This window comes from Apostichopus japonicus, chromosome 7 (genome assembly GCF_037975245.1).
Source record: "Apostichopus japonicus isolate 1M-3 chromosome 7, ASM3797524v1, whole genome shotgun sequence".
In the NCBI taxonomy this organism is placed as follows: domain Eukaryota; kingdom Metazoa; phylum Echinodermata; class Holothuroidea; order Aspidochirotida; family Stichopodidae; genus Apostichopus; species Apostichopus japonicus.
The window spans coordinates 23298219-23309816 of record NC_092567.1 but is presented as its reverse complement, the minus strand read 5'-3'; the positions used below and the strand labels follow the sequence as shown (position 1 = coordinate 23309816).

Here is an 11598-nt window from a genome sequence, read left to right as displayed (position 1 = left end):
TGCTTCCACGTATGAGGTAAGTACCCATAGATACCTTCCATCTTTCTAGTTTATGGTTTTACCTGCAAACCTTAATGATGAGGGAGTGGGGGGGGCAAGCATTTAGTGCCTTATGGCACTGAAGGCGTTACCATAGCAATGCCTGTTGAGACCTTACATCGATCCGTCTGTAGAGACAGCCATGTTTTGTGTTTTAGGAATGTATAGTAGCCTACTTATATGATAGTGATCAACAGTAAACCAATGGGCAATATGTGTATCTTTCTTGTATTGTTACATCTGTATATTTAGTCTATCCCTTTCCTATTTTTTCCCCTCAGCTATATCTCGCATATTTCCAAGTTTACATGAGACTTCACACAATTTATAACACTTCAGTTTATTTCTTGGTTGACAGCACTTAAGGGCGACTTGGAGGTACATTATACTGTAAACGCACGCACATACAAAATATACGAATCTTCGAGTTGAAGTTAGATGTACTGTTTTCGAGAGCATATTCTGCCTTGCAGGTGATTTCCATCTGATCGACTTGACTCAATTTGTTCTCTTCGTCGTTTTTCTAGAGGCTAAAAGTAACAGACTCTCAATGTACTATACCACATCGACAAACGATGCGCAGTAATGTTTCCGTTGCTAAGGGCATGTACGCATTCATAAGAACAAATCTTCCTCATTGTAAAACGGTCTGAAACGGACAGAAAATGTCTGCATTAGTACCCGAGAAAGTTAAGACTCTACGTAAGAGGCACTGATTGCCCGATGTTTTGTGAGGGTCAGTCAGTATTCGTTAGCTTTAAATGTCAAAAGGCATCAGCCTCTCAACATTATGTAGTTTTGTGTAGTGTACATTTCTATATCCCCATGCCTTCCAGGCGTTTTCATATATCGCATGTAATATAGGCTATCATATGAGATATGTTGAGATTATTAAATGTTGTGCGAGGTCGGAGTGTATAATTATGTAAGGCAGTGGCGGCGGAACCGGGGGGGGGGGGGGCTTGGGGGGGCTCAGCCCCCCCAATGAAAAAGTTGAGGGGGCAAATGCATGATAAGCCCCCCCAATATTTACCAAGGCTCCGAAACGTGCATCTGCCCATTTTTTCAATGCATACTTGTCGATCTGTCTGATGCACACGTATACTATATAGGTGTAATAATTTTAGTAATTGCTGGGGGACCCTCGGCCCGTCCCCTGGCTATAGACCACATTGTCACCCCAATCGCGTCTTCACGCCCCGTGAAAAGTGGAAGCAGTGAGTGTGAGTACCAGCAAGCGTAACACAACTTCGTCTTAGGCCAATGACTTGCCTCATTTCAGACAATTTTCCAACATCCCCTTACTTAGTGGCGGAGCGTCCATATATACAGTCAGGGGGCGGATGCCCCCCCCTGACAGACTCAAATGGACTGCTGGCGCCCTTTTCAGCTTTTCACTATACTTCTTACTTATTCGCTATTATTGACTATTTTATTGCGCTCTCATATACCTATTGACATTTGTCATATTCTGTTGGTGTAATTTTCCGACAAAATGGCGACGACACCTATTTATTCTCCGTTTATCTGCAAATTAGCAAGGCCCGGAAAGGGTCATTTCCTGCAATCTAGGGAGTATCTTTACTCAAAATTTTCTGTACGCTCCGCGCCAACATGTGGTGGCGCTCCGCTTAGATAGTGTCGAAAGCGCCCCTACAGACCATTCTTGCCCCCCCCCCCGACCAATACCCCTAGCTCCGCCACTGCCCTTACTACACTAAAAAATGTCTTTGCGAGTACACTACGAGTATAATTCTCTTAAAACACCATCGAATATACAAATTTCAATGTTTTTACAGACTTTTACGTGCAATCTGAGAAATTGCAGGCTTGAGACACATATTTTAGGGCTAGGTATTCGCAGCATAAAACACACGGGAAGTGCCGTTTCCGGCCATCTGGAGGTTTGAAATAACCCAAAATTTTCTTGTACGCTCCGCGCCAACCGATGGTGGCGCTCCGCTTAGATAGTCTCCACACATTAGCCCCCCCCCAATAATTTTTCCGTTCCGCCGCGCCTGATGTAAGGTCACATATGAATAAATGAACACTCGGACAATCTTATAAGTTATTTAGGGTCGGGATCCATTTATGTATCCTTTTCAGAATTAAATATTCAATACCAATTTGCATCGTATATCATTGTAAGTATAGTCATGGTAACTTGGTGTTTAAAATAGTGGCTATAGTATGCCTAATTCAACTTCGATGGGACGTTTGTTGTCGTTTTTCGTGGAAAACTTATATTGTTGATTCGTATACCTCTTTTTGTTACGGGATAAGCGTAGGCCTATTGCATATACTGCATTACGACTGTACTATGACGAAATATAGGAACCCTCCAAAAAATTCAATTCTATTGTTGTCAATTCAAATTTCCTTTTCATATGCTTTACAGTAATACAAGACAAAGTGATAAGACATTGTTATAGCTTACACATTATATGATAGGTACTAGAAACAATATAAGAATATTTATCACAGCTATAGAGAAAAAGATAAGGCTAACCCCCCCCCCCCTCCCAATAAAAAAAAAGAAAAGAGAACAAATAAAAAAATACAAACGGAACAAGGAGAAAATATCAAAGTCACAGAAAGGGAAACCTCTCTAGAAAACATTATGGGATGCTGTTTAGCAGAGCGAAAGTAACATAACATCAACTACTATGTCTGTTTTTCGAAGTAGGTTATAACAAGAAGTTAATGCTAATTAAATGAACCAACGCGTCAGATGAAGTAATTTGTTTCTATCCATTTTTCTTGGAAAGTTAGTATTTCTGTTTGTGGGCGTAGTTTGCTCGTGTCCGTCTGCAAATACTCAGCTAGGTGGAGCATAGCATTATGTAGCATATTACTATTACGTGACGCAAGTGGAAATCAGCCAATCATGTTACCTTTGGCTAAGATCATGTATATTATCTGTGTAGTTACCTGTGGCTAAGATCATGAGTAGTATCTGTTCCCTTTCTAAGTAACGATGATCAGACAGTCAGTCTCGATGTAAGGGGACTGGGGTTGGGAGTGGATCAGTTAAGTATGTTGGTTTTCGTATCCATGTTCTATCTTGGGGGACTTTCTTAAAAAAAAGTATCATGTTACTTGGGTACATAGGCGTAGGAGCCCAACTTGATTTGGGCGGGGGGGGGGGGCTGTAACGACTTGCCCGAAAAATATAACCAAAATTTTTCGCGCGCTCCGCGCGCGTTCAACATGTTAATGTGCATATCATATAGGCATTCATCGGTTATTACATCGCATGCCAATAGGATACAATCATTTGCTGTGTTATTACCCTCCCATATTGGTTAGAATTATTGAGGAAGTCGTTACAATAATAATGACCAAAATAATATCAATTTAACCATTGAAAATCACTTTGCAAATTATTTTTCTTTCAGTAGGTGCCCGAAAAATTCTCAGCATATTGCCCGAATTTTCACACAAATTTTTGGTTGGGGGCTGCACCCCCCCCCGCCCCCCCCCCGCCTCCTACGCCTATGCTTGGGTAGATGGTAGGTCACTCACCATGTGTGACTTTTTAAAACAGTAAAAACTATTTAGATGTTGGTAACACAAAGACGATCATCCATGCAATTGCAATCTCAAACACGTAAGTGTTTAGCTCGTTTTTCTGGGCTCTAACTAACCTATACCGACACCTACTATGACTTCTGACTGACATGGTTCTTCTCTTCTTTCACTGTCAACAGTAGTTTTGTTGCAATTTCGGCTTTCCAACCACTTACGTTGTCTAACTGATTTTGAACTTGAAATTTGGCAACGTGAACGTCGTACTTACTATTTTTTAGAAAATCTCGTGTACTGCACGCATAAGACGGAGGTGCTAACAAATCGCGAAGTTGAATTATCTCTGCCTTGCACAAAGAAAGGAAACGTACGATACCAAGTAATTTTATCCCTAATGGTATTTCGGCAAAATCAAACTAATAAATACTATTGAACGGCTAGCCCAAGTTAAGACACACTAAGCCTAACTTAGGCTAGGCCTAGGTTAAGCTATAGTCAGGCCTGGGCTAGCCTACTGTACACTCTGGGTCTAACTCTGAGTTAGGGTAGGCTTACTTAGGCCCTGTTTAGTGTAGCAATGTGCGGAGGTACAACTGTAGAATGCAAGGTCACTTGAGAGTTGAGACTGAGAGATGTATCCCGATGTGCGTTGCCCAGTCGACACATTCCCATTAGGCATTTTTGTCATATACCGTACGTAACTTTTGACAACAATCACTCCTGGTACTCAAGATGCACTTGAACTGTTTCTGAGACTATCACGTAATATTTGAATCATTCTTTTGATCAGAAAATGTTATTAGTTGCGACTATCTATGAATTTTTCATCTCACAGTATGTTTCTTCCCCCTGCATTGAGAGTTTTAAGGAAAATGTGCATTCATACCACAGTAGTTTCTGTTGCAAATTTTTTGTGGTCCAATTGACCATGTGCTTCAGTAATTTTTTTTGGTGCAACGTTCGTGTGTTAACTACTGTACATCGTGCATCGTCAATAGTAGCCACTGAAGTTGATTTTTGTTAATCAACATAGTGTACAAATCTATTCACTTAGGCCTACTGTAAATTTGTAAAGATGATTGTTTGCAAAGAGCACAGGATAAATGTTTGATCAGGTTTTGAGGGTTTTCACATATGCAGTTGAAAATGAAGTTCAAACTGGCCTATGTACATGCAAAAGTACAGTGAATTGTGTGGAATTAAGCGAGAGAGATGCACACTGTAGGTACAGGGATGCTTGAAGAGTTGGTTGTTGGAGTCACTACAAGGTCAATGCATGGAACTACTTCGGAGTTGGCAAGTAAGGGAAGTACAAGGGTGGATGAAGGTGTGGAGCGGAGGAAAGTAAAAATTGTTTGAAACAGCAGGGTGGGCAAAAGGTGGGCCGGGCCGCCCCAAATTATAGACTATCCCCCCCCCTTCCCATTACAGTACCACTGTTTCAGTGCAAGTTTAATTCACATAGCTTCTACCAGAAAAAAAACTAGTTTCTGCCATAGGAAAACGTGCTATACTACTGTACTTAGGGTAACCATATTTCCTTGGTGGAAAAGTGGGACACCAGGTGCGTATCCAGGGGGGGGCGTTGGGGGCGCGCGCCCCCCGGGTAAGAAAAAGAGAAGAGAAAAAAAAGAGAAGAAAAAAGGAAAAAAGAGGGGAAAAAGAGGAGGAGGAGAGGAAGAAAGGGAAAAGAAAAAGAAGAAAGAGAGAAAAAGGAGAAAAAGAGGGAGTAAAAGCAAAACGCGAAGACACCGGGAAGAGAAAGAGAAACAGTGACATCATTACAGCGCTGAAGGGTAGCCAGTGACGGATCAATGATTTCGTAAAAGTGTGACTCACCCTACCCCTTACACCGACAACTCCCGTTTCCATTTTCCTCTCTCACTAATGATCTATATATATACTATATATGGTCTATCATAACGCGTGTGTAGAATTGTGCTATGAAACCAACTGTGGCTGGTCTCGAACTCGACCGTGTCGTCGGGGAACATGCGCATTTTGGGATGGGGGCGACCCCCCGCCACCCCCCATTCAGCATTTTTTCTAAATGATATCGCTAAGTAATTTCAAAATAGAAAGTGCTTAGAGGCAACTTACAAGGCCTGGGAAGTGTCATTTCCAGCGATCTGGGAGGCATTTTCGGCCAAAATTTTCTTGTACGCTTCGCGCCAACCTATGGTGGCGCTACGCTTAGATAATTTGCCTACAGGCTTCCCCCCTCCCTTGGCAAATTTCTCGCTACGCGCCTGTTCGAATTTGTAACGCAAACAGCAGATATCACATCATATCAGTGAGCATGAAAATGGCGTTCCAGGATGAAAAGCCTCAAAACTGTCCGACTTGCCTGAAAAAATAACCAAAAATTTTCTCGCGCTTCGCGCGCGTTCAACGTGTTCATGTCAATATCATATAAGCAAGCATCGGTTATTACATCGCATGCCATCATGTACCGTACGGTCCGTTAAAATTGCGCAGTATACCGCTGGATGCTAATGTAAACAACGACATGTCTCATGTAGATGTATAAAAAGCATGGAGGTCCAATTATGTCAAAACTCTCTTTTACATTAGTAATGGCGAATTAGGGCCTGCACCCCCGCCGCGCAGTGGCGGAGCGTCCATATGGTCAGGGGGGCGGATGCCCCCCCCCTGACGGACTCAAATGGACTGCTGGCGCCTTTTTTCAGCTCTTTACCACTTTTTACTTATTCTAGATTATTGACTTTTTTTATTGCGCTCTCATCTACTTATTGACATTTGTCACATTTTGTTGGTGTAATTTGGCGATGACACCTTATTCTTCGTTTATCTGCAAATTAGCCAGGCCCAGAAAGGGTCATTTCCGGCGATCTAGGGAGTATCTTTAAGTGCCCCTACAGACCATTCTCGCCACTCCTGACCAATACCCCTAGCTCCGCCACTGCCGCCGCGCCTCCTACGCCTATGTGAGTAGTGTTCGGTTTCAGAAATATCTGCTATTTTTTCATTTCCTTCAACCAAGTTTTATAATAGCCGTTATAACAGGTTTTAATATTTGTACACCAATAAATTAACTGTGTCTGAATTTTAGAAAATTTCTGACCAACATTCTACATCACACTTCCCTCTACTCGTGCAATTTTGACCGGTCTGTTAGGGGTTGAAGGAAGTTTTTTCTATATTGGTTGTCCATAGATGAAATTTTGTACAACATTATGGGTATGTTTTGAAGTGAGTTTATTCACGAGAAATGTGAATTTTCAAATTCTGAACAAATATGGGGCTTAAAACCTTGAAAAGTGGGGCTGACGGGTATTGTGGGCCGCGACGTAGAATCACCTACAAAAGCAAAGACCCACAGGAGATGCGATCAGGTCAAACATGATGTGTGCCGGGTTGACAATCTTCAAAAAGGTTATGGATGGAAAAAAAAACTATTAGGAAATACTTGGTTCTCAGGCAAAAAGTGTACATCTGGTTGGTCATTTCAAGCCCGAGAAGTGCCGTTTCCGGTGATCTGGGGGGTTTCAAAACAAGAAATTTTCTTGTACGCTGCGCGCCAACCGATGGTGGCGCTCCGCTTAGATAGTAATTCGCGCCCCCCGGGTTAGAAAATCCTGGATACGCGCCTGGACACTGTGTCATTAGTTTAACTGGATGGTAACCTAATGTTGCTCAAGGTTGCTCAAATGTAATAGCTACATTAATGTTAGTGCCATACTTGTTGCACCTCAGCCTACAGTACGTTACACAGCTCCCGTCAAGCTTGTGAGATAATATGCGACCAAAGACCAACATTTCTTGCTCTTGTGTTGAAAGCTAGTTACTCTTAGACTTTAGGCTTCCGCTACTATACTTACAAAACATGTCATGTTAAGAAATGATGCTTACTACATGTGTACAACTACATGTTTCAGTTTCGTATCATGAAATCTGTGACATTTTTAAACATCACAATGACCTTTAGAAAAAATGGGAAAAAGTTGGCCAGCTCGGACAATATAAAGTTTGCTGCCACAACGGGACAAACCCGATTAATGGTGATATATGGTAAACCTTTACTCCATGACTGAAAGTACAGGTTGTTTTAATCACAACAATTTATATTGACCATCTCTGCAAGTAGTACGCTGACTGGCCTAGCCTAGGTCAAAATTAACTTTCGTTGTCTGTTCAGAGGTGTATCTGCTCATTTAATGACTGTTTCCTTTATAGCCTAGAGGCCTAATGTTACACCACAAAAAACCAATTTAACAGTTTACATATGCTACTCATTTATCAAAGACAAATATAACATGGCATTAAATAAATACTGTACATTTAGCAAAAGTATTCCCAAAACTGATTTAAATCAAATGAATCCAATTTTTTTTCTCTTTGCTGAAAAATAAAAGAGAATCGCCAAACCTGGTAGTTGTAAATATCAAAGTTCAGTACTGTACATTTTTATGCAAATATAACCATTTTAGTGGGATATTCTACTTAGTTTCAAAGTATATAAAAAACTTTTGAAGATTTTTTTTCCCCCCTTATCAATTGCTTTCAGATTTGCAAAATGATTATTCCTATTCGCTGTTTTACCTGTGGCAAAGTGATCGGAAGTAAGTGGGAGGCTTACCTGGGCTTATTACAAGCTGAATACACTGAAGGGTAAGTATTAACAACCATGAAGGTTGGATGCCAATAGCTCATCTAACCAACTGTGTAATCCAGGGTTTCCCTAACTTTATCCCCCACGAACCCCCTGTGGATGTCAGAGTTGTCCACGAACCCCCAACTTTTCGCGACACAATCTGAGTCATTATTATAATATAATACGCATAATAGTGCTTGGTAAAAAGATCAAGTTCATAGTGTAATATCGTAATGAAAAAAAAACAAGAGATGAACAAATATTGCGGCCTGTGTCTGTTTCATAATTCAGTTATTTATCACATGCACGGTACGGCACTACTATCGCAACATATGTGTATGGACCGTGAAAAGAGTTATATCGATTGGTACGACTTTTGTACATTACTAAATTACATGATATATCAGATTTTAGTTAAACAAAAAGTACTCTAGTTTTGACTTTCAGAAACGTCTCACGAACCCTCTGGGATGTACTCACGCACCCCGGGGGTTCATGCACCCCAGTTAGGGAACCCCTGGTGTAATCCGAATCCAAAGGAGTGAATGCTCATTTCTAGGCAGGTTTTAATTGTACATGAAAATTGAAAGAAATTGTATGTTGCATCTTTCAAATTGTTGCACTGTACAATTTTTTGATCAGGATACCGAAAGATACAGTTTTCATCTAATCGTTTCTTAATTATTTTTTATGCAATTTAAGACTTGATTGCAATGTCCTGCTTTAACTTTATTATTGTCCTGTGGTGAGTATTACAGTATTATTTTATATTTGTAAAATAATTTGATTCTTTTGTTCTCATTGAAATTTGATTTTGTTCAATCCTGCTGCTGTTTGACTTTCAGAGATGCTTTGGATGCCCTTGGACTGAAGAGATACTGCTGTAGAAGAATGCTTCTGTCTCATGTGGACTTGATTGAGAAACTTCTCAACTATGCTCCCCTTGACAAATGATCGAAGAATCTGAAATATTGCATTTGCACTCAAATCTGTAGATTTCATTATTTAAGAAAGAAAAATGGATGAAATGTGGAGAAACTGGTAGAGGATGACTAAGCAACAACCTGTTAGGGTTCGTGATGTGAATGAAGGAACTCTGGAGATAACAGAGCCACCTGCTTCAAGATATGAACAGTTCTTATTATTCTTGTTGTTCTCTTAATAATTTCAACATTTCTACGGCCGGGTTCTAGTTTAATATTTTATGAGCCGTGAGGAAAGTTGCTGCCTAAAATGAAAATCAGAGATATTTATTCTCTTCTTAGGCCTCCATGCATGATTGAAGAGCCTCTAAAGTTGGCAACGGTGTCTTCTCATAGGTTGTGACAGTGACCTAGTGTCAAACGCACACCAGATATGTGTACATACAAGATCAGAAACAGAATTTCACTTTCTGGTGGTTAGGTTACACTCAGCAGAGGTACTCTCATTCAATGAACTTCAGATCTGTGGGTACAGAATATCAGTTCGGTTCAGTCTTTTCTTTGAGCTGACGATCAAGTCATGGTCAGATTGATAGACCTGTTCGAGTCGTGCAAGGCACGGTTCCTGCAGGTAAATGGGAACTTTTTTTGGGATGATGGAAAACAGACAATTGAGCATTTTAAAGTAACAAATGAGGTTGAAGAAAAACAGTACCAACATTTGGAAGCTTTAAGAAAGAAAGGAGCTATTTAGGAATAATAATGGGCGGTTGCCCCAGACCTGGCAAAAACCCACCCTGCCGAGATGTACCCTTAAGCTAAGAAAAAAAGTAAGAATAAAAAATAGTTCCTGGTGACTGGACTGATCCCCAGAGTAGGATGATTCCAGTGGGGTTTTACTCACAAGTCCTCTAGCACCAGGTTCCTAAACAAGGCCCCCCCCCCCTCACTCTGCCAGGGCTGAAGCCTCCTCCCAGTTTAGAAAATATAAGGTATCTACGGAACTTTTACGATCAAGTCATTCGATAAGAATTTCCTTTTAAGGGAAGAGGTGAAAGATAGACACCTAATAACCATAGCCAGCCATTTTCTTAGGAACAAGAATGTAGATTTTTTTTGACAATGTCGTGAAGAAAACGTAAAATTTGATGGTAATAAGTCAGTCGTGGCTTCCACGCCTGGTTCTTACAAGGCCAGCCAACTGTAGCTGGATAGATGTAGAAAACCAACAGTAAACATTGTCAAAAATATTCCTAGGACTCTATGCTGATCAGAATATTTTGCTGTGGTTGGCAATATTTTTTGTCTGGCCGTTATTAAAAGAAAAACTATATTTAGACAACATGCAGCCACATGAAACCAAACTCCTGTGAATTGAGCAAAATGTTTAATGGCAGAATGATTGCCACCCATTAGCCTGAAGTATTTCATCTGGAGACTAGTCAAACAGAATCAAGTGAGGATTTTAATCCCTTCCCAGGACAGTGTTTCAATCCCGAGAACTGAAGTTTTTCATCTTTAATTTAAAAAGTCTTAGTTTATGCATCCAGCATATTTGACTGAAGGTACAGACTGAAAAATGCCTTACTGAATCATATTCTCCTAGCTGAGGTAGAGCAATGTCTACAGAGAATCAATCAAAATTAAGCCTAACAACTTCTTGTTAGTGTCCACTCTGCTATTTAAAGGTTCATCTGCTATGTAGGATGGACACTAGGCCTAGACACTTGTGGATGTTTGTCTTGTAAAATTTAACAATCATGAAGTCAATAAATCCTACTTATCAATGCTCAAAGTTAATGGGATGCAGTATTGACTTACAAGTATGTCCTGTATTTATACAGTAATGACAATATTTGTTAGATGTGATTTGTATGATTGATTATATTACTATGATTTCGAACATTCCTGATGGACAATTAAAGAAAGTGTAAATATTGAAATGTATGGGTGTATTCATTAACAGTCTAACAACATTTGCAGATGTTCTTTAAGGGAAGTTTGAGTGTACAGTACAATTTAGATAACTGGCATGCCCTCCACTTGTCTGCCTGCTGTTAACTGGCCTATCCACTTGCGCATCATTGAATCATCTTTGTAGGCAGTTGAGAAGTGGCTAAATCAGGAATGCTATTGGAGAAGAGGTATTAGTTTATGCATATTTAGCCTTTTACAACAGAAGTGTACCCCTTCTCTCCATCCCCCTGTTCTGTTCCTCCCTCTCTGAACATCCCCTTCCTCAAAGTTGGCATTCACCTGTTGGGGTGAGAAAAGTTTCTGTATAGCCCTTGCAGAGCTACCCTGCCTCCATCCCCCACCTCCCTCCCCTCAATTCTTACGTCATTACTAATGAAATTGTGCAAGGTCTGAGTAGTAAAATACTTTATTACTTTCCTCTCTCTTTTATACATTTGTTATTATAGCATCGTCTTCTTGAGCGGAAGTGCTGACAGCAAACTCCGTTGTACCTTGAACAAAGCCTTAAAGTCTACT

At 40.5% G+C, this 11598-nt stretch overlaps 1 protein-coding gene across 2 annotated transcripts; it reads left to right on the top strand.

Moving 5' to 3' along the window:
* The first annotated feature begins 775 nt into the window (after positions 1-775).
* On the top strand, positions 776-11039 carry LOC139969796 (uncharacterized). 2 transcript variants are annotated; one of them, XM_071975077.1, is made up of 4 exons: positions 776-831; positions 3750-3934; positions 8096-8199; positions 9028-11039. In XM_071975077.1, exons 1-4 carry the CDS (start codon positions 801-803, stop codon positions 9134-9136), a joined length of 429 nt encoding a protein of 142 aa, XP_071831178.1. In that variant the 5' UTR covers positions 776-800; the 3' UTR covers positions 9137-11039. The 2 variants fall into 2 exon arrangements, with proteins under 2 accessions (XP_071831178.1, XP_071831177.1); XM_071975076.1 differs by having other exon boundaries at positions 3750-3946.
* The last annotated feature ends 559 nt before the right edge of the window (positions 11040-11598 follow it).